The sequence below is a fragment of the Ammodytes marinus genome (genome assembly GCF_949987685.1).
Source record: "Ammodytes marinus genome assembly, chromosome: 16".
In the NCBI taxonomy this organism is placed as follows: Eukaryota; Metazoa; Chordata; class Actinopteri; order Uranoscopiformes; family Ammodytidae; genus Ammodytes; species Ammodytes marinus.
Genome location: NC_137220.1, coordinates 8,269,386 through 8,293,106, shown reverse-complemented (window position 1 = coordinate 8,293,106; position 23,721 = coordinate 8,269,386). Strand labels below are relative to the sequence as shown.

Here is a 23,721-nt window from a genome sequence, read left to right as displayed (position 1 = left end):
CATGGCTCCTAAAGATTAATTCAATCTTTTTAAAAAAAAGTCCTGAAACAGCTGCTCAAAAGGGCTTGTATAACAGAGGAGGAAATTGTGCATTTGTTTTAGTGTACGGTTGGGACAGCAGGACAGAATCCATCTAAACTACAGTCTGTGTTTAAGGGGATGAAGGAACATGTCACCTGGCACAACACTGATGTTTAACAGGCTTCGGACACACACACACACACACACACACACACAGCAACACAATACTTTTTCATAGAAACATCAGGGTCCGTTTGATCATTTGATGAGATCTGTTGATGTGACAAAAAGAACTACTACATACTAAACCATTCTCTTAATTATTTTGGTCCTTCTTTTAAAACCTCACAACTGGATACTTTGAATGGCTTTTGAGCTAAAACTACATTTCCTCTGTGAAAAATGAACACGTGAATTGATTATGTTGCTTAACTGGCATTCAAGAGAATACAATCAACATGGCTATACACTTTATAAATACAAGCATTATTGGACAACAGAAAACATGCAAGTATCCATAGTTGTTTTGGGGTAATGGTTTTGAGTATGATTTCATCTTCTGTAAGATAGTGGTGAGTCTCCTCTGTCCGAGCTTTACAATAGGACATCTCAGGCAGGAGGACATTCACCCTGTTTCTCCACATTCTTCAACCACTCCTCCCCCAAAACATAAACATATTATTACTTATACTTTACAGCTGACCATTTACATTTTAGACAAATATGAGGCCCTGTTGGAAATTAAAACTGGCAGACAGGACACTCTGTTGTTAAAATGTGTATAGTTGCAAATCCACTGAAAATGTATTGGCAGCTACTGTACATGTAACCGATCAATAATGTTCAAGCACAAATGCTGAACATTTGGTGGTCGAATGTGAGAAACAAGTCAGATCTGCATGCAGACATTTGAATATGACATTTTGGGCTCTGGGAACTCATTTTCCATTTGTTTTCTGATGATATTAATCTTAAATTTTATCTCCCAAAAAGATTCTGTCAACCATGCTGCTTTCGCACCAATTACATTTTTTTAGACAGTTTTAATGCAGGACTTCACCTGAAATCCTATACTTCTACTTCCGTTAAAACTTCTGAATACTTCTTCTGACACTGTATATGCTTCCTCACAGGTCACCGCTCTCCAAGAGAAACTGCATTTTCATTAAGGTGATATCGCAGAAGGAAAAATGCCACCAGTCAAACATTAATATTATTAATGACGTGAAAGCCCATGGAATCTACCTAAGATCTGTGAGCATACTTTACATCACACAAGTGTACAGGTCTTAAGTGAAATCATTTGAAAAGGAATATAAAGTTTGCCTGTTATTTGTTGTCTATACAAAGGTTGTGTGGGCAAATGTTACATTTGTTTTTTACTTAACTTGGAAGGAAGGTTACTTAGGTACTTTTTTTTCAAAAAGCCTTAAAACATGTTCCATCCTATATGGATATTTGACCACTGGAAACCCAGCCTGTGACCTCAGCTGCTTCCTGTGACATGTGTGTGTGTGTGTGTGTGTGTGTGTGTGTGTGTGTGTGTGTGTGTGTGTGTGTGTGTGTGTGTGTGTGTGTGTGTGTGTGTGTGTGTGCTTTGATAACAAAGCCATTCCAGTATTACTCTGCCACTCTACTCCATTCAGCACTTCAAACTGTTCAATCTAATAAAAGTGGCACTATGACTCTGTGTGCCATGTTTATAATGTTGGATATTCTAATAACATTAATTTGGTATGATTAAATGTTAATTTCATTGATGTCCTAAACAGGTTATATCTTAGTATTTCAGGAAGAATACAGAAATGTTTAATACCCCAACAGTATTGTGAAAATAATCAAATAAATACATACTCTAATTATTACACAACAGAAACTCGCCAAACATAATGAGAATATGAGCATTTTTTTATTGACTCACCACCAAATGTTTGCAGATTTTTTTTCTATATGCCGATAAACAATTGTCATGCTTTTATAGTTAAATGTCCACGTAGTTAGAAGTATGTCCATGATGGGCAATAGTTATACTGTAGTGGTTATATTGTAGGCTACCACCAGTTTGGATCCATTTTGTGCGCTGGAGCCATTTTCTGACCATGCGAGCGCACCAGAGTGCCAGTGACCACCGCTCGTGTACAGTATGGCTACCTAGTCAGAGGAAAAGTCCGGTCGGAAAATCAACCCAAAGCAGGCAGGGGCCGTGACTGCGACCATGCCGAGGAGCGTGCACTCTGCAGAGGGGCGTGTGACTGCGCCATACTGTCACTTCCTCTGCGCCCCTCGCAGTAGGCCTACGGTAAAGCACAATGCTGGAGTTCAAACATGCCACGTATCGCCTATGGAGCCATGCCCTGGCTCATCAACTATAACCATCACCAGTGTGTTTCAAGCAGAGGAGTGGGACAATTTCTTTAAGAGCTACGCCAGCCATGCCGGAACAGCCTGGGCTGCCATTGTTACACTGTATCGCCATAGTGCTGTTGCACTAATGGTGCTCTGTAGGCAACAATGTATCGAAGTGAGCAGAGGCAGTTTACAGTAGTGGCGGCCCCGCAGGCTGAAGCCTGGGACCTTTCCCCTGCTCGAGGTTCACGGGGCCTTCAGCTCATTTAATCATATTCATCCAGACTAGAGGGAACAGGAGAGAGGCGGGCAGCTATGATATAGAATACAGGCGGTCAAGCTGGTTGAATAAAGGTCGTCAGTTAGTCCTACTCCAGTCAGGAGAGGTTGACTGAAGTGTGAACCCCCGAAACAGTCCGATATGTTGGTCGCTTTAAGCTTACATAACAGGCTGTTTAATGAGGTCCATATTCAATGTAAGGCGTATGCCTAATATTTGCCAGTGATCAGCAGCGCAGTAGCCTACGCCGTGTTGCATAAGCCCCCGCACACAAACCGCGCCATGTACAATACGGAATAAGGGCTTTCAGCTTGCCTGTATGCACGCGCACAGAGCATACACAAGCGCGCATCTGGTGAATACTCTAGGATGAGAGGGGGACGCCCCCTCCCATTCCTCCTCTCTCTAACCTACTCCAAACACACCACGTGGTTTCGTCTTTGCAAACAAAAAAGGGGGCGTGGACACCCCTCCGCCGGCAGCAGGCGGATCGCTGGAAACTAGAGTGAGAGAGGAGGAGACAGAGGAAAACATTTCTGCCGATCTGATCCCGCCATAGTTTTTCCCCTCGTCCACCAGAGCCATCACCAAAGCCCCTGAGTCCCGAGCCGCTGCTGCACAGTGCGAGAGACACAGAGCCGCTGTATCCGTCAGCTGCAAGGCAACGGAGCTCTTCCCCCTTCCACACATCCGACTGGATTTACAGCTGAATGCAACGACACCATCTGTTTTTACACTTTTGTAATCACATTTTTTTATTTTCCGTTTGCTACAGATAATTAATATTTGTTTCGCTCTTTGTATTCGTGCCCTCGAGCGTGATTTTTCACTTTCCGACAGAGTGTCAAGTGTGACAATATCTTGTTGCGCTATTGGCAAAATCAGGAGAGAAACTTTTTCTATTTTTCCCCTGGCTTGAATTTTAGTTATACCGGGCGTTTTTTTAATTCTCGTATTTGGACTTGGATAAAAACAATTGCCACCATGCACAAGCTGTACATTGGGAATCTAGGCGAGAGCGTGACTGCCGAAGAGTTGGGGAAAACATTTGACGAACACAAGATCCCATACTCAGGACAGTTTCTCATGAAAACCGGCTATGCGTTTGTGGATTGCCCGGACGATCAGTGGGCCATTAAGGCTATCGAGACCTTTTCTGGTGAGTTCCAGTGACTCCTGGCCGCTACAGAGCCTTCCACCGTTAGGTTCATTCATTGGAAGAGTGCAGAGGGGGAGACGCATGCCCAATGTCACTGTTCACTACGAGGCTTCTGCACCAACATGCTGGAGCAAAACACACTCACACACACATTATTCTATTGATGCTAGCGGGGAGCTGCCTGCACCCAGGGGACTCATTCAACTTTTGTAGGGGGGAGGGACACACGAAGCTAGTGTAAATGTAAAGCTATACCTTACGCCTGAGCCCGTGCGTGGTTAGGCTAAAGCACCGCTTCACAACAGGTCTACAACAACACATTAATATACTAATTTAAATCCCCGTGATGACGGTGGTTCGTGCATGTGTATCAGGCTAATAATGCATATGAGTGACGTGTTGATGCCTTAGCCTACACACTGGGCAGAGGTCTTTGATAGCCTGGCTGGCTCCCCTCCCCCTTTAAGCCGGCAATCTGCTTTGATAAAGATAGATAAATGTCTTACCAAAACAGGCCTCACGCAGAAACCAAAATGATCAATGAGCAGTATGACGTGCCATTATCTTTGAACCAGCCCGTTTGCAGCTTATTTCTCCTGATTTCCTCCATATGAAAACGTGAGGAGGCAAGGTCGCCATGCTGGCCAAGCTTTTTCTACGAGAAGCCTCATGAAGGTGCTGAGAACGCCCTTTAGAAGTAGCAATACATTCAGCATGTAGGCTTTAAAACACACCGTCAGTCTGAGAGAAACTAAACATTATTCATGTGATTGACTAGGCTGCTTCTAACGGTTTGTGTAGCTCATTATGGGACCGAAGCGTCGTGTCAAATCACTTGGGCCACTAGTTATAGTCGTGTTTTAGGCTTAGACCGGATAAAAGAGGCGTTAGTCCCGTCGAACCTGTCCCCCTCTCGCCTTATCAAAAGGCTTGGGCTTTCAATTATGATATGCGAGTAAAACATTTTATTAAAAAAAGCTTTATGGGGTCTTCCACTTCAGCTATTTAGGACTACACTGGACGCTGCATACTCCCACGACATCTCCCAGGCCTCTAACAGCTAGTAAACAGTAAGCCTGTAGCCACCATGTTTTCTGAATTCGTTATTTTCTCAAATATTTTCCAGGTAAAGTGGAACTTCAAGGGAAACGTATTGAAGTGGAGCACTCCGTCCCCAAGAAGCAAAGGTACTAACCAGTGTTGAGCCTGTACCCCCTCCACTACACCCCTCCATGTGTTGCATCACCGTGTCCAGGCATTCATTCTTTCATGGAGTCAAAACTGAATGCGACGTTGTGACTGGTTGGTTTGGTTTGGTGGTGCTCTGAAACACTGAGGTTGTGTTGAGCGCAGTGGACTGTTTGGCCGGGGCTTTTAGAGTGTTGGTGTGACCGAATGGAGCCTCTACTAGTCGGCCATTGCTGTGAAACTGAGCTGTGACAGCTTCAGCTAGCCACCCGCCGTGCTGTGCTGTACGGGCCTACTGCTTTGCTTTGCTTCCTTTTCATTTGAAAACTCTGCTGTTGTCTTAGTGAAGCCAGTGAGAACGTGGAGGTGATATTCTTTTCAAAGTCACCACCATTAGGCTGTGAGCTCGTCCTAAAGCACAGCATAATAAACCACTCATGATGAGGCTATTATCATTATTTTATTTATTTTATTTTTATTTATTTATTTTTATTGGGGGGGGGGGGGCATTAGGTGCCCAAGTGTGTGTGGGTCATGCCCTTTGTTTCTTGCTTTGCCTACTTTTTCAACTGTCAGTTTTGAATTCATAGCGTATAACATTCTTTTCAGTCATGTCAAGTTTGGCATAATTGTTTGAGTGTGAATTATATTCAAATGCAGCTACAAATGACTATTTACATTTCTTTTTTACTATTCGTTACAAAGGTTTTACATAAAATGCAGGCTGATTATTACTGATTAATTATTATTATTTTTTGTCTTGATAAAAAAATTCCAATGTTAAAATTCTTGTGATTAATCAGTCGTTAACAATACACTTAAAATGAGTATTACATAGTCACACACATAGCCTACACATTTATTTCTTGTAATAACCTATCTTTGTATTTCGAGGTTTTATGGATTATGCTATTATAAATATTTCGATTTATAGTTTTGTAGACAACTGTTCAATTCAAATTAAAGAGAGGTGTCACATTTGAAAAATATTTTGGTCCACACGATACCCTGGGCCCTCAGATTGCCAACCCTGGCCGGCTTTAAACACGTTTATGGAATTCGTCTTTAAACCACCATCGTCCATTCCTGTAACCTTTGGCACATGGAATTCGTCTTTAAACCACCATCGTCCATTCCTGTAACCTTTGGCACAGATACGAGGCGGCCTGTCTCCATGCTCCGCCATTTGGCCACACGTGTGCCTTGTGTGTGTATCCCATGACCAAACGGCCAGTGGCTGTCCTTTTCACTCCCACACGTTTACTCTTGGTTTTTTTAACAATGTGAAACTCAGTGGAAAATGTTTGTGCCGGGTTTGGCGTGAAGGTTGCCCCATAGTTGAACGCGAGAGGTGTTTTTGGGACACCCCCCTCTGCGCCAGTGCAGGAACGTCGCAACATGGCCGTGGCGCAAGCACAGCAGCACTATGCTCTTTCTGCGGCGACCTCACATGACGTCAGAGAGCCAACGGAGCTGAATCATGTGCAAACTACACGGCTCGTTCGCCAAGCGAAAGGTATAAAGCAATTTAGCAGGCCCTGTCATCTCATGGGTCGGTCCATTCTTTTTTAGGCGCCATGTTTGTGCACACCGGGCCCCGCACACCGGCCCCACCATGGGCCCCACTCCTCCTCTTCCTCTCTAGATAACCTCAAAGAGCCACAACGAGAACGAGTGATTAGTGAGGGGCGAGCTGGGGCCCTCCGTGGCTGCGCTCCACGTCACAGTGAGGGCAAAATGGCGAAACTCTGACTCAAGCAAGAGAATTGTGCGGGCTGCTGTGTGTGTGGGCGCTCGCCACCCCCTCACCCGGTGTAGTTCCGGGTCTCCCTGCAGGGCCACAGCTGACCTGTTGTATTTGTCCACTATTGTATATACTAAACTCACTGAAGGAGTGTATTCATATCACTGAAAGCCGTTTTTTGTAAGCCCAAATGTATCTAAAATGGCCGCTCATAAGATAGCGAGAGCCAAAATTATCCAAAGGACGTTTTTGCGCTTAAATAGGAATGTCAAGACATCTGCTGAGCCTGCACCTCAGTGACGTTTGAGTCAATTACAAACGTGCATTCTGTGATTTTTGGGATGTGTAAAATGTTCAAATATCCCAGTGGTTGACCAACACCGGTAGGATATTTATTAATGTATTAAAACGGCAAAATTTGCGTTTTTGGTGATATCCAGGCCTATAGGTTTAATAAGCAGTAGTAACACATTCACACAAGAAGCTCCTGTTCCATTTCAATCCAATCTGAATGTGGACAGCTTCCTTATGCAGGAGCCAGCAGGTGTCTGTGTGGTGGCTGCTGTCAAACTATTGCCTATATATGTTTAAAACAAACCTTTAATGTTATTCTGAGACTTGAATGCCTTTATGTTGCCCTGATGCAGTTTTCTCTGACATGGAACCATAGTGTGGGTGTGTGTGCGCTGTGGGAGGGGTGGGTCGTCAAATGGAACCAACCCTTTTTACTTGAGGGGGGATGGAGCAGGAGGCTACTGGGGTTCAATTCTTTCTTCCTGTTCTATAATTGTTTGTGTTGAAGTGAATCCACCCATAACCAGACCATATTGTGGACATGTACGCTGTTTGTGTGTGATAGCCGGTACCCTGTTTTTGATACCTTTCCCCAAATTATTCCCTGGTCCACGTTGGTTAAAACCTATTTCTGCTTCAACTGAATTAATTGTTTTAGTTTTTTGCGTAACACTACGTTTTACAAGATTACATTGAACCAACCACAATGCCGTTACATTCACCAAATATTCATTTTAACCAATATCGCTTGAACACATCACAATGTAACTCAATCTATGTGAGCAAAGGCAGTAAACGAACAAAATCACTGCATACTTGTAAAGTATTATAAGTTCCGTTCTTATATTTAAGATGCTATTCAGCCTGAAGCAGCAGTTGCAATTTTTGAGCAGAACCACTGGTTTGTGGCCCTGTCTTTTTCTCTATTTCTCCCTTGTGAGAAGAGGCTATCACATGACGCATGGCTAGTATGAGCCTCTTTTCTATACAGTCTATGGTTTGAGAGCGTCTAAACAGAGGGTCAGGCTCTTTATTTGACAAATTAGGCCTCCATCATTTACAGGAGTTCTGCCATCAGGCTCTTGGCCCCAAACCGTAGTTGGCCCTTGTTTTGGGTCATAGCTGCAAAATGTAGTGCCTTTAGCACTACATTTTGAAGTGGTGAAACGTTGTGGTGGTGTGAATGCACAGTAGCTTTATATTAACCTGACGGTACACTTTAACTGGGTGCATGAGGCACTCTATACGCAACTAACAACAAAAACATCACACTCCAGTGTCTCTCATCTTTTACCTGCTGAACTACGTCACACCTATCATCATTTCCCTTTCTGCCACCGGGAGGGGGAGGATACGCCTGTTACAATAGTAAAGCTTTTCTATAGCATCAAGACACACGGTCACACAGTCTTATTAAAGGCATACCTGTCAGTAGTGTGTGCGCGCTGAAAAAAGTATAGTGTTTAAACACAGCCTATGCTCTGTAACCGGCTACGTAAACGCAGTGGCTTGGGGCTGGCTTAGTCCCAGCTCTGAGCGGACGGTCTGGACAGTTGGAGCACTCGCTCTGAGCGTTAGTATTAGAAATATAAAGAAGCCTTCTCTGGAAACCCTACACCACCTTTACGACATTTATTAGAAACATGCGCACAGCACATTTAATCCTGACCATAATTAAAGGAATCCCATTGCTAAATGTAATTACCCAGGGATACAGTATTACCGTAATACCACCCTAACACTAGTGTGTATCTAAAGTGACTGCTGTAAGATGGAGTTGGAAGGTTTTTTTTTACATTTCGGAGACGGTGGTAAAGTGTATGAGGAAGTTGACCAAAAGTGTGTCAGGTTGAGGTCAGCAAGAGTGGGGGAGGGATGAGCTGGGAAGGGGGCAGGAGAGGGGCTTGTGTGTGTGTGTGTGTGTGTGTGTGTGTGCGTGCGCGCGTGCATGAGGTGGTGGGGGATGGTCAGAGGGAGAGCCCTCCTCCTCCGTGGAGAAAAGAATGTATAGAGTGAGTGTAAAGCAAAGCGACAACAGAACCAACACCCGCCGAAAAAACTTTCTTCTTGTTAAGAATGGAAAAGACAGGAGGGGAAAGATAGGCCGTCTGCACACTGTCCCAATAGAAGGATGTGTTTTATTTGAATGAGAAATGAAGCTCTCATCTAGTCTGCAAAATAACATTTGGTTGCAGGGACATAGCACATAAAAAAAAATCCTTTGTATTTGATGTGTTTTAGTGGGTGGGCTAGAGTTGTTTGTGCCCAAACAATCATACTCTTTTTATTGTAACTGCAACACACCATACGTTCAGAAAATAACACCTATAAAATGAATCTCTTAAAAACGAAAGTGTTTCACATCAAATTAATTTCAATTAAAATTCTTAACTGATTTATTTTTAATGATCAGAGTTATCTTTAGAGTCCCCTTCGATTAGATTGTGTTTGTAGCGTTAATGTTTGTTTGATTACTCCCCCTAAATCTTTTTCACAATTAATATGGCAAATTTGTGACCATAACTCCAAGTTGACAAGTGCTATTTTTTTCCTCCAGTTTAACCTATTCTTGATATAATTTCCAAACTGTGTGCTCAAATAAAAGTAAATTCAAAGTTAGAATTTTCAATCACAGAGCCAGAACCAAAGCCCCTGCTCATCTTGCGTGTGTGTGTGTGTGTGTGTTGACCGTTTTCCTGCATTTTCTTCTGCTACCAATCTTGTGCTGTAGTTATTGATCCCATTGCACAGCGAGAAGTTTATCTATGGGCCATCTGTGTGGACTGCTGATTGCTATGCTATGACTCAGTTTGTCTGTTGAGATGCTTTCAGTTGGTTCATGTTTCTCTGCTGATTGGAATTTGAGATATTTTTTGCTTTGTTAATGTTATCGAGTGAACTCTTCAGCTTCCGTAGTGTAAGTGTTCAGAAATACTGGACGAAAGGAAAGAGGGGTGGATGAGAGAAAGGGTACAGGATGGAGGAGAAGGCCTAGCGAGGGAGTGAGATGAGAGGGATGAAAGTGGTTGAGCAAGGGGATAAGGAGGGAGGGAGGGAGAGAGAGAGGAAGAGAGGGGGCAGGAAGGAAGGAAGGAGAAGTACCATTCATAGTCAAGTCAAATAATAGTGATTTCAATTAATTAAAGTTTAAATTGAATAAGTTTCTTTGTACTTTTACTTGTGACACTTAAGTACATCTTAACACATGACACATACGTCACTTTTAATACTCAAGTACATTTAATGTAAGCTACTTTAAGATTTATACTCAAGTGATTTTCTCATGGGTGACTAACTTTTACCAGAGTCATTTTTACCTATGATGTCTTTACTTCACTCACGTACTGTACTTTTGATCAAGTATAGCTTGTAAGTATACACCACTGGATTCTATTGTTCTTTTTTACAATGAGCCTGTTTGATGAAAGAGCTCTAGAGGACAGACAAATTTAGTTTGTACTTGGAGTGTTGCTCCTGTATATGAAACTTACACAGCAAATGACCATTTCTAGACATTTTGGGCGTTATTTATTAATGAATTCAGTTTGCTAAATCTTGTTTTCTCTCTAGAAAAAAAAAAAGTGTGACGGTTATGCTGCATTCTCATGGTATCAGTCGAACAGTGGACAGCAAGCCGTTCTCCGCAACGGAATTTACATCCGGATGTTACGTGGCTCCTGAAATGCATTGTTTAAATCGAAATTAATCAATACATTTACGTTATGGAGGTAATCTAACACTAGGGGGAATTTAATATATGTAAGAGCATTTTAAAGCTAATTGCATGAAAAATATAGGCATATATGCTTTAAAATAAAAGCAACAATTATTTTGTTTCATCCATTTTATTAATTTCCTTGTAAACAATACAGAATCACCATAGCAATACATCGTTAGGTTGTTAGAGGCCCACAATAGTTCTCTGTGTCTCATGAGAAAAGTAGAAATAGAAAAGTATAGAGACAAATTATTTTCATGTCCTATGTCCCATTAATTATCAAGCAATTTTCCATATTGGTGGTTTTCAGTTGAGTGAAGGATGCAACTTTTTTTTCCACAGGTTGTTCAGGTGTTGTGGCCACCTCCATGAGCCCTTGAGACACGGAACAATGAAGCAGACATCTAGGGAGGGACTGCTTTCTAAACAACAGAGAGCAAATCAGATTTTAGTCCTATAGACACTTCAGACCAGCTTTAACTTCATGCATACTGGATTGCTGGGATTGAAAATTATACAAATGGTCCCTATAGCTGCCATGTCCCTCCCTGCATGCTGCTCTCACAGTGTTTGAACATACATGTGACTGCACACGCCTCTGTAGTGCAGGCTGACTCTCTCACACCACCAGCTGTGCACACCGCATCTGGATGAAATCTTCGTCTTTTAGAAACCAGATTTTTAGTCTCTTGTCTCTAATTCTCATTTCCAGTGTCTGTCCCCTCAGACAAACCCCAGTGTCTCCTTTTTCCCCCTTTGCATTTTGTCTCATTTTTGCAACCGTGCTCCTTATGTTACATAAAGTGCGTTTCAATTTTAAATCCACTCCAGATATATATTGTGTGTGTAGTATGTGTATGTGTGTGTGTGTGTGTGTGTGCACACGCGCGTTTGTGTGTGTGTGAGAAGTAGTGAGCCGTGGTTTGTCTTGTGCTCTCCTCTGGCTGGCTGGTGGGCGGAGGGATGCCAGAGGGGTGCGACCAATGGTGTGTCAGCAGCAGCAGAGGGGGGCGGTCCCTCTCAGCCCATAGGTCGGCCCTCTGGCTGGCCCACACGCATGCTCTGACTATCCTCCTCTCTCTCTCTCTCTCTCTCTCTCTCTCTCTCTCTCTCTCTCTCTCTCTCTCTCTCTCTCTCTCTCTCTCTCTCTCTCTCTCTCTCTCTCTCTCTCTCTCTCTCTCTCAGTACAGTATGTTCATTTGTCCCTGGCGTGCTGCCATCTTTTCTGCAGCGTTTTTCTTTGGCTGGCTGTAGAGGAACAGACAGAAGCAGGATCCAGGGAGAGCGGCTGAAACACAGATGCATGTGTTTTAAATTTGACTTGAGCTGAACTGCATTTCTTTAAGTGCGTCCTGGTCTGGACTAAGTGTTTTGGGCCAAGGCACAACTGTAATGTGATTAGACCTGTGGCTGCTCTGCACTCTGTGTCTGTGGTCAACGAATGAATTGTTTAAAATAACGGATAAAGATTAAGAATAAGATGAAAGTTTGAAAAGGTTACTGAAGGCCGCTCTGATTGGGTCCGTGTATCGGTGTCTTTTGGTCATTCCATTTTACAAAAGGATATCAAGGAAACAAAAACCGAGTGATTTACATTTTTCTTTTAAAATACAAAAATTCTAATTGGTATACGAGGTGTTTTTCTTCATCGGGTTCAAAAAGGGATAGACTTATTTTTGATTTTCTAAAAACAAAAAAAAAACGTTTTTGCCTAAATGGATGTTCTTTTCAGTAAAGGTTCTTAAAAACCAGAAAAGAGTGGTTATTTGAATTTCCTTTAAAATAAACTTAAACATTTAAATTGTAATACAAAGTGTTTTTTTAATGTATGGGGGTCGAGAAGGGACAAAACTAAACTTTAAAACGGATTGATTTTCATTTTCTTAAAAACTAAATTTGAATTCACAAACAAAAAATAATTTCCCATTTACCAAGTAAGAGCGGTTATGAGGCCTGCATGTAGGAGAGGGAAAACTTTCCATTTAAGTAAGAGTGCATCTTCTAATACCTCCATGATTAGCATGGGACGAGAGAGAGAGAGAGAGAAAGAGAAAGGAGAGTTGTGGTTGCTATGAGGACACTGAGACCCCGTTTCCATTTGTCTTTAACATGTGGTTTTTGTGATCGGATCACGTGAATACAGCTCTAACTACAGGTGAAAACACTCTCAAGACGCATTGAGATCGGATCACAAAAACCATATTCGGAGGTGGTTTACGTCGCTTGTGTCCGATGTGTCCGCATTCATTTGATAGTGGAAACAGCAAAGTGACTCTTGTCCACATTAGGGACCTCTTACTCAACTGCCGCCACCTGCCTGAGCGGAAATACGTTGAAAATGCATCACTGGTGTTCATGCAGCTTTTATAGAAGCCTCGTGAATGTTAGTTGCATCCGCCAGTATTGCAAATGACAAGCTTTCTGTCCTCTGTTTTCATTTCACTGCGTAAATCTGAAAACACGGAAATCGCTGCTGTTGACTGGAGAGCTGCAAGGCAACGACTTCCTGTTCTTATCTGCTTAAAAATAAAAGTCAACTCGCGTTTGGCTAGTAACAGGCTTTTAATGTGAAGGCGCACAGGCAATATTCAGTTTGCACGTAAAGTAACTTAACTGCATATAAAGCCGTGTAGCCTGGTGACAAGAGTGTATCAGATGGTAGAAAAGCCGCCCGGCAAACACACATCTTTCACCAGCCAAAGTGGCGTAATAACTTACTTGCCTAAGAGTTTTTACTTTTATATACTATAGATGATATTTACCAGCATTTGGCAAGTGTTAATGTAGAGCCTTCTAAGCAGTGTTGTGCATCGCTCCTCCTTGTCTAAATGAGACAGTAGCCTATCTCGTCAACCTAGACTGGTAATTATCTTCGCATGTAATGCATTCTAATAGCAAATGCGATTAAAACTGTGGATGTTTAGTTGTTTGAACCCCACCGGTTAAAAACAGCAATGTAAACGGAAATTATGTGTGTGTTGATTTAAATACAGCGCGGGTAAATGGAATCGGATCACAAGTAGACAAAGAAGTCACATTTGAAAATACAAGTGTGAACACACGGACTGAGAGCTGTCCACTTGTAACCAGTTTCAAAAAATCAGATGTTAATCCCAGGTGGAAACAGGGTCATAGACAGATGGTATTATGTTGATGGTTGATTCTGACAGAGTGGTCAACAGAGTGTTTGAATGGGACATGCATAAGAATGGAGCATGGGCAAGTGAGCTGCATGCTCTACAGGGCTGGGCCATTTGACCTCAAATCAATATCACCATTAATTGAACATTTTAACTCGATTACGACTATTTAAAGGTCACATATTATGCTAATGCACTTTTTAAATGTGTTCTAACATATCCATGGGTCCACGGTGTGCCTAGAGACTGCCAAAATATTTAAAAAAATAACAATCTCTCCTTTTCTCTCTCTCCCCCTTTCTGAAATCCCCACCCCTCCCCTCCAATATACTCCAGTCAGAATTCTCCTCGTTTCTGACCTCAAAAACTGGAAAGCCAGAAGCTTCCACTGTGCAGCCCACACCCCTATTTCTTATTGGTCCACGGCCCTGACAGACAGAGAGGGCAAGGCGTATCTGGCTTCGCTTCCGGACAGGGGGCGGGGGGAGCTCAAATATTGTATATTTACGAGGGGAGCTGCAGCTCTTTTTAAAAAAATAGGCCATTGTGATATTAGCTGAACATCAGCATAGTACAATACATTTTCTGAAAGTTTTTTTCAGCAAACAATTAAAGAAAAACGTATTAGGGACCACTAAGACCATATAATATGGTGTATAATAGTACCGAAAAGTGTATAATATGGGAGCTTTAACGATTGTTTGTTTTTACCCTCATAGTTCACTGACAAGGTCATACTGTAAATATGCTCAACTATTAAGGCTGGGCCTTTTTATTCAATGAAGTTTACTTCAGTTTTGAAGTATAAATCAAGTTATCCAAAACAGTAGAGAATAAATAACTTGCATTCCGTGCAAATCAAATAAATTATTTTAAATATTGCCATTTGCAAAGTAGAAAATAACTTGTGAATCTATTAGTAAACGAATATTTTAAATATACATGTCATAAAAAGAATTTCAATAAATCACTGCTGTTTAAGAGTAAAAAAAGAGGGTATTGGACAGGGCCCACATCAAAATAATAGGCATTTGCAAGTTTAAGTCGATTACAGGGTCTGACTGCGGTTTGGATGAATTGCCCAGACTATATGAGGATGAGTTAATTGAGAGGGTATGGATCTTAAAATGGCTAAAGAACTGGTGTCCTTTTAAGAAGAGTGAGTTGTGTTTCTGAAGTGAGGACTGGAGTATGCCTAAACTACATACATTCTGTCAATGAAACATGACTTTGGTACAGGAAGCTGAATTCAGTATAACCCTGTTAATGAAAAAGAGGTCTCTGTGCTCAGGAACACTCCCTCTACACATTGAATCAGGCCGGTGGCTGGAGAATAGACTGTATAACTCTTTTGAGCTCAATGAAATTGAAAATGAAATTCATTGTATTTTGTACTGTTTTTTTCTCGATTTGCGACCAAGGTTATTCAAGAAAGTCGATGTAAAAGTTCATTATATGCAGGACACAGATATGTTAGCTTGGCTATTTGAAAGGGAAACAGGTATGATTGCTGACTTTATCCTGCGCTAGATGTATTGTATTTTATTACATATATAGTGTATTGTGATTGTGTACTACACTCTTTGTGTTGTTTTATGTCGGTGTCTTGTGTGGGATGGGCCACTTGTGTGGTATGAAAATAAAAACTAAACATTTAAACTAAAAACATTCATTCATAGACTAGCCTATGAAAGAGAGGACAGCACCTATCCTAGACAGGAAATGCACGCATAAAAAATACAAAATAAAATCGGAGGCAACTGACACTTCTGCTCTTACTTTGTAAATAGCATCTTCTTGTCACAGAAAATGGAAAAAAGGGGCCCTTTTTTTGCGTTTTCTTTTTTTTAAAATAGAAATGAAAATCAACCCATTTTTAACTTGAGTTCATCCCCTCTTTTGACCCTGAAGTAAAACACATTGTATTTAATTTTTTTTTTCTTTAAGATATTTTTTTTGGCATTTCTATGCTTTATTGATAGTGTAGAGACAGAGTTGAAATGGGAAAGAGAGGGGAGTGACATGCAGAGAACGACCACGGGCTGGAATCGAACCCGGGTCCGCTGCTGGCCAAGGCCCATGGGGGGGACGCCCTACCAACTGAGCTAAGGGCGCCCCTTGTATTTCAATTTCAACATTTTTGTATTCTAAAACGAATATCAATAACCGAATGACGAAAATATACACAGTCCACTGACGGTCTTTGTATATTTTGGTCATTCAATTTGCGTTTCAGAAAAGGATATTTCAAAAGGAAAAATATTTGATCTTCGATTACAATTTAAATGCAGCTCCTTCCTAAAAATAGCTCCTTCTTTTTCTGATCCGTGTGTGTGTGTGTGTGTAGTGTACTAATAACACTGTCGTCTGAATGCAGAAGTGTTCAGAAACGCAAAGGAAAAGCTTTAGTGAGACCGTGTTCATGTATACATTGTTCTTATGGGGACTTGTGACCTGTTGGAGGCCTCAGAGAGGTGAGTCACAGCTCCCAATTTGTAGGACCCTCCATATGTATGCAACCGGCACAAGATTTCCTACGTTTTGTTGTCAAAATTATCCATGTACGCCCGGTTTAATTTGTGTGAGTGTAAGGCAGTTTAAAAGTAAGTTTTGGCTTAATTTTTCACCTGCTCTGAACATTCCACCACATCTGATACCATTGTAAAATCTTAGAGGTTGAAAAAAGCATGAAACCTGAAACTCTGATACATCCAAAACAATCACAATATACTGCAAGAGCGGTACGTTCAGTTGAATGGCTAAAGTATCTGAAGGAGTTACCGACAGCCAAAAGATGTACGGAAGATTAAAAAGAAGTGGAAGAAGTTGAACAGCTATTCCAGCATTCAAACTTATTATGGTGCAATAGTGTCAACCTTTGAAACATAATGAGTGCCTCTCTTGCAGGCACTTTCAGTACATTTTGTTGTTGAAGTATTTTCATATTTTTATTTGTTGTGAATAGTACACGCTGTAAACTGTGATGTAAACAAAGTGGCCCACCGTAGCTAGCAACATGCCCATTTAAGGAGCCTAGGCTCTGTATTAACTCTGGATATTTTTCAGTGCTGCACACATATTACATACAGGTGGCAGATAGTGAGGACATATTTACTGATTTTGACAAAAAGAGACAACAAGCATTCTCCAGAATCACTGACTCCACTTTTAACTTCTTCTGCCAAACTACACTTCAGAATGCTTTTCTGCTCAGAACAGTGATTGTGGATTTTCTTTCTTACAGTTTGATAATGTTAAAGGTGGAGTTCTGGAGAACAAAGTGATTTTGTCAACAAGGTTATCCAGATCGCTGACTATACCTTTAGGGATAACACTGATGTCATAGTGATGACAGACAGTTTGACGGACCCTGAACCGCCAAGTTGCATTGTGGGCGATGTAGGATCAGTTATATCAACCTCTGCTGCAATTATTATTTAATAGATAAATTGGCTATTGTTACTAAATACATGGTGTGATAAATCGGAAATTAGCCTGATGATCCGGGACTTGTGTGTACTGCGGGGCCAATTGACCCGGATTTAAACGGGGTATAAGAAGGTTGAAGGCAGGTCGACTGTGGTGACAGGCCAGTCTCCCTCAGCCAATGGAAAAAAACTGACGCTGGAAACATGTTGAGAGAAATTAGAAGAAAGTGAAGGAGTGCTGATGGAGGAGAGGAGTGGAGGACTTATGTAGGTGAAGGGGGAAGGGAGGCCTGTCTCTTTAAGAAGAGCCTCCTCCCCCTCCACCTCCACAGCTTTCTGATTGTTTCTTCTCCCTGGATCAAGCCATCTGTCCTCTCTCTCTCCCTCTCTCTCTCTCTCTCTCTCTCTCTCTCTCTCTCTCTCCCCTCTCTCTCCATCTTTTCCTCTGCCTCTGTGTTTTTGCTCTTGCTTTTTTCTCCCCAATTCCTTCCGTATCCTGCTCAGTAAAAATAAATTGTACACACACACACACACACACACACACACACACACACACACACACACACGCGTACGTACGGGTCTTGGGTACATGCCACACTGCCACATATATGAGCAGTAAGGGGGAAGAAGAAAAGACCAAGAAGTGAATAGGGAAAGAGAGAGTGGGGGAGGGTCTTGTTGGGGCCTGGGTGTGTGTGTGCGTGTGATGGGGCCCCTTGTGCAAATGCATGTGTATGTTAGAAAAGAGGATTTGTGCATGAACATGACATAGGAGGGAGAGAACCCCCTGCTTTGGTCATCATCCATTGTCATGTTGCCCAAAAAACTTTAAATGTAAGATTTGGTATAATTGTTTAGTTACATACTGTATGGACACAGTATCCATACAGAATATTGTCAGCACAATATTCCATGAATGCATCGAGGGAATTTGTGTCAAATAATTTTGCCCAAAGTTATACTTGGGACTCGAAGGGTGAACTGACCTTTTGATTTGGAGCTCAAAGGTCACTGTGGCCTTACGATATGGTGAGGTCTCAGTGCACTGAATGTAAAGAGTTACTGTGCATCCTGGTAATCTCTAGGAGACAGGGTAGGGCTGAGACAATGAGTACGGAGGTGTCGGCAGAAAGAAAGAACCCATTTACTATCAGTCAGTTTCCATTTCAAACTGCAGACAGAGCGAATGTTGATGGTTGATAGTAAAGGCAGCGGTCAAGCAAAGCAAACAGTATAGGGTTGTTCCTTTGGGCTGCATGCTGTGACTGCTGGAAACAGGTTGTAGAAGATGGAAGGTACATGAGCCTCAGAGCAGCACACATTAGTTAATGTTAGAAAAAAAACTGCGCCAAAATGTCCACACCTTGAGTTAAGCCCCCTTTCCTTTTTTTAATTTTGCTTACTAGACACAGTGAAATGAACAGCACTTAATTGGCTACAGACTGTTTTGACAGTCTAAAACAACTTGACAGTAGGGCTTCATCTTTTAAATTATATTGAAAAGTCGTTAACTGTATAATACTTGAGCAGGACCATTGAAGACAGGGGTGTTGTTATGGGATGAATTATGAAGTGTATTTATTAAACAGAAAAATAGTGGAAGAAATGCCTTCCTCCTTGCCCCAACATTTAGAATGATTAATTAATTATGTGTCTTATAAACCAAAATTGGTTTCACATAAATCAATCCCAGCTTTAAGGGGAATCTCTCACTACTCCTTCAAATAACATAACACAACTGACTTTTTCTCCCATTTATTTACTAACCCTAACCCTTATATATTATATTTAGGAGTTCAAATATTACATTTTCCCCTTGTACTTACTTGCATTTATTTACAACTGGCAGTGGCATGAAGTGTTCCTCCCTGTTGATTGTAGTATATTCTATGACAGGGCGTTCAACTGTGAACGATAACTGTCAATGGAGTTGAATAATTCACCCCAGTAGTTACTGTCCTTAAATGATAAATGTTGACTGGCAATGACAAACATGGCCTTAAATTCATCACTTCACAACAAATTTTAATCGGATCAACTTAAAATTCATTAATTGATCACTTGATAATGTATCTGTACATTCATACATTCATTTTAGATCCACTTTTACCACTCAATTGATCAATTCACATGCAATTTTTTGTCACCACCAATTGTATCACTAGGTTTTTGTTACTTCCACCCCTCATATTAACCACACCCTTGTTTTTGCAGTCTGTATGGCTTTGTTTCTTTTCCCTCTTGTGCTCTTGATCTCTCTAGTTTTGGTCAGTTCGTCACTTTGTCCCAGTATACTGATGACATTATACATTCTAGTTTGTGCTGTGAACGCCTTTCAGAGAAACACAGACCTTTGGTTCAGCATTGACTTTATATTGTACTGAATTTGAAGCTGCCTTTTTTTTAAATCGTTTTTCTAAGATATTTGAAGTATGTGTTTTACCTTTAATTGGACAGTTAAGAATTTTACATAGATGAAATGGTGAGAGAGAAAGGGAGACGACACGCAGAAAAGGAATCTGTGTCAGCTGTGACGAGGACTGAGCCTCTATGGTACACACTCTACCCTCTGCACTGTGGGAGCGCCCTGAGCAAGCTGCCTTTTAACACAACGTTTGGGAAACTTGTAGTAAACCCAGTGTGAGGGTTGCTCTTCATGCCGAAGAATTCAGCTTTTTTTCCTTTTTTTTAGGCAGAAAGAATGGGTTTGTCTAAAAACAAACGGTGCTAACCAGCGATGTGTTTGAGTCTGTAGGCCTAAGGCAGAAGAGTTTGTTTTAACAGTGTGTGTGTGTGTGTGTGTTCTATAAACAGTAGGCTATATTCCTCTGTAGAGAAGTGGACCCTCCCTGCTCTACCTGCGTACACTGTCAAGTCATGTCCTTGAAGCCTGGTAGATGATGATGATGATGATGATAATTGGGTGTTCCTGCAACACAAAAAGACATCTATTTCTTTATTATTTTTATTGAAGAATGCAAGTTTGTCAAGTCCCCGCCCGTTCTGTCTGGATGACATTTGGCATGAAACAGTGCTTTGTATGAATCACACTCCAGGATTAGCATAGCTCAATATTTAGTTGTCCACATCTATTTAGTTTCCCCCTTTTTTGTCTCGAAACCTAATGAGGGAAAAACCCTCCATATGGTCCACTATTAATTAATCACAAAAATAGTGTGGGCCGAGCCTCCTAAAAACCTGTGATCCTACAATTCCCATCATGCAACTCAATGGTGTCTTTGGTTAGACGGCCTCTGCGCCTCCTGAATGCTCATTTCTCTCCAACCCCCAGTCTGTAACAAAGGCTTTGTGTTCAAGCTTTCCAAATGTGTGTGTTAGGGCAGAGGTAGAATCCTGTGGGTTTGGCTGTTTAGATAGCGCTGCTATCTTTGTTTTACATGCAGCTACATCCTTACTTGGTCTGGTATGGTGGCTTCTGTATATACCATACATGACTCACTGAATTATTGGACTTAATGCCCCTTGTCCAAGTGTTCTACTATAACATATTGCTTAGCATTTTAGCTGAATGCTAAACCACTGTGTAGCATGCAGCAGCCAAACATGTGTTTGGCTCTTTCACACTCAGTCCATATTTTTCTTGTTGTGTTTTGTATCCGTATCCGATAACATTCATTACGCACAGGATCCTGCACACTGAGTCAGTTGCATATTTATTCTGTTCATTGTGAAATTTTAGCCAAACCAAATAAAACACATAAGTCTATAAGTAGTGAGGATGATTTTGCGGACCTTTCACTTGTGGAGAAAAGTCCAAATAAAAAGGAAATATTGGGTCGTTCCAATCCTGAGATGGAATACAGAGCAAGGAGAATTTTACTAGCTGATCAAGGAGATTGGGAGATGTGGGATTATCCCAAGGGTTTAAAGTCTATTATAGGATGTGTGTGGAGCAGTTTGACACCTTGCTAGAAACACTGGATGTTACAATGTTACAGTTTTTGCTGAATGCTTACACACACACATGTTGCAGAATGTGGCTCACTGTGTCAAGACTTAACATACAGGCCCTATAAGACGCAACACTTGTAGATAAACGGCTCACTTATGGCAAAATGAAACTCTTGAAAAAAACCTAAAACAGCTGTTTTTAGAATTTTTTTAAGGTTTTTGACAACAGACTTTTTTGAAGTATTGATTTAGTACAGTTCATCTATACATGAAAACAGAAATAGAAAAGTTATTTTGCCATTTCAGGTTTTTGCAAAAACACACATACACTGCATTCAGGATTATAGTCAAAAATCAATTCAATCTTTCGAGAAACTTAAAAACAAAAATTACAGTAAAATGAAGGAAAAATGATAAACAATACCACCTCTGCCTCTGTCCAGATTGCCTTATCCACATCACATGCAATGTCATCCTTTGACTAGCAACTGGGAACATATTCACCTGGGGTCTATTTGTAGTGCTAAGGCTTAGACTGATTGGTATTATTTTATTTTATGTCTTTGTGTGTGTGCTATATTTTATTTTAGTTGTGTTTTGTATTTTTAATAGTTGTGTTTTCCCAATCGTTGCAGGAAATTTCCTTTTTTAACAATGTGTCCATTGAAAAAAAAAAAACAGTGTGTAGTGTTATGCAAAAAGTGTGTTGCTGAAATTGTGTTGGTGCTTTTGAATGGTTACAAAAGTTAGAGGTTGTGATGCTTTGGTCATAGCATTCAACTGTTAAAAAACTGTAATAAGAAGACCAGCAATTGATCCTGAGCAACGGCTGGCAGTTTAGGGCAGCAACACACACACACACACACACACACACACACACACACACACACACACACACACACACACACACACACACACCTAGGATGCAAGAAAATGAAGAATATTATACCTGATCCGGAAAAAAAATGTGTGTGACGGATGAGGTAAACTTGATTGAGAACGTGAGCTTGTATTTTTATCTTTTAATGTGCAACAATTTTGGACAAAATAAACCGACTCAGCTTTGCAATAGCCTTTAGTCCAAGAGTGTGCACGTATTCTAACGTAGCTTATTGCTGAATTTAGCTAATAATTGATTTGATGGTAGATTGAGCAGCTCTAGTTTTTCCACCATTTCTTTAATGGTGAGTCACAAAGTATTACTGTTGGTTTTTGCTTCCCTCCCATGGTTCCCCTCTCTCTGGTGAAAGAGTTAAAATGGAGGCCGTGCCTGCTGGTCACATGTCTGACACACAGGCATGTGCTGCATACATGCAGACATGTATGAGACCGGGCAGGAGAAGAGGTGCCCCTCCCCCATAGACAGTAGAGCCTCTGTGAGGGGGCGTGATCAGCCGGGGGTGTGCCATATCACAGCCACTGCACTGGCTCACGTGGTGCGGAGCCGTGTGTGTGTGTGTGTGTGGAAGGAGCTGTCGCAGTACTTGTACATTGTGATGTTGGGTGGGAACTTGTAGAGAAGATGTGATGTTGAAATCAGTTTTATTTGTATAAAGCAGTTCGACTGAGAAAAAAATAATGATAGAGAAATCTCAGGAGGAACGGAGAGTGACAGAGGAAGGGATCCCTCTCCCAGGACGGACATCATGCAATAGATTCCATACGTACAGAAAAGAATAGAAAATCACAAAGGAATATAATCATTGACAAGATGTTTAAATGGTAAAACTTAAGTCAAATATGAATAGCGAATAGCGTGTTCTCGTTTCTTAGTCGATCATGGTTGAATATTTTGGGAGGGAAAGTAGCAAACACACCAACTCCAGCAAAATGATTCAAAGCTCCCACACATGTATATTAATAAGGCCATTGAATGAAAGTCCCCGCTGGACAGACCAACATCATGTTTATTGAGCCCATCCTGTCCAGTGTCCATATAGGAGCAGTATTGATTGGATAATAAAGCCTGTGTGTGTTATTCTCCTCTGTTCAGAGCACCAGTCCATATAATGGCCCAGTTTAGTCTCAGACCCACTTGCTGCTGAAAATAGCTTTCCCTGTCGCAGGTTTTCAAATGTCATTGACAATTAGAATCTCAATCTGTCTCGTCTTTTGTTCTTGCCTGAATTGAAAGATGAGATTTGTATTAATATTTGTATGTAATGCAATGCTTCTTTGTGACCACCAAATGGTGGTCCCAAATTCTACTTGTTATTGGAAAGTTACTGTTTATGAAGTTGGTTACAGTGTAAATGGGTTCACTTACTTTATCTGAATTTTTTCTAAATTTTTTAAAAACATTTATTCTGGCGCTTTTCCATCTAGCTTCAGTACACCACTATGTGTTAAGCCACCATGTTTGTTTGCCTGTGCCCACTGTAAACAGGCAACATTATCTTACAATTGAATGCAAAATCAGGTTTTTTGTTCCTAAAATGGGATAAGAAAAGGCCAAACTTGAAATGTGAATCAGGTTCTTAATGCATTGACA

The 23,721-nt window shown here is 41.2% G+C and overlaps 1 protein-coding gene across 1 annotated transcript in view; it reads left to right on the top strand.

Moving 5' to 3' along the window:
* Positions 1 to 3,631: 3,631 nt before the first annotated feature.
* The window catches only part of igf2bp1 (insulin-like growth factor 2 mRNA binding protein 1), a gene marked incomplete at both ends in the record, with an annotated part of 40,156 nt that continues 20,066 nt past the window's right edge, over positions 3,632 to 23,721 (top strand). Inside the window, 2 exons of the mRNA XM_080044327.1 lie at positions 3,632 to 3,806; positions 4,933 to 4,993. Coding sequence (XP_079900453.1) covers positions 3,632 to 3,806; positions 4,933 to 4,993 — 236 coding nt within the window. The remainder of the gene's footprint in view (positions 3,807 to 4,932; positions 4,994 to 23,721) is intronic.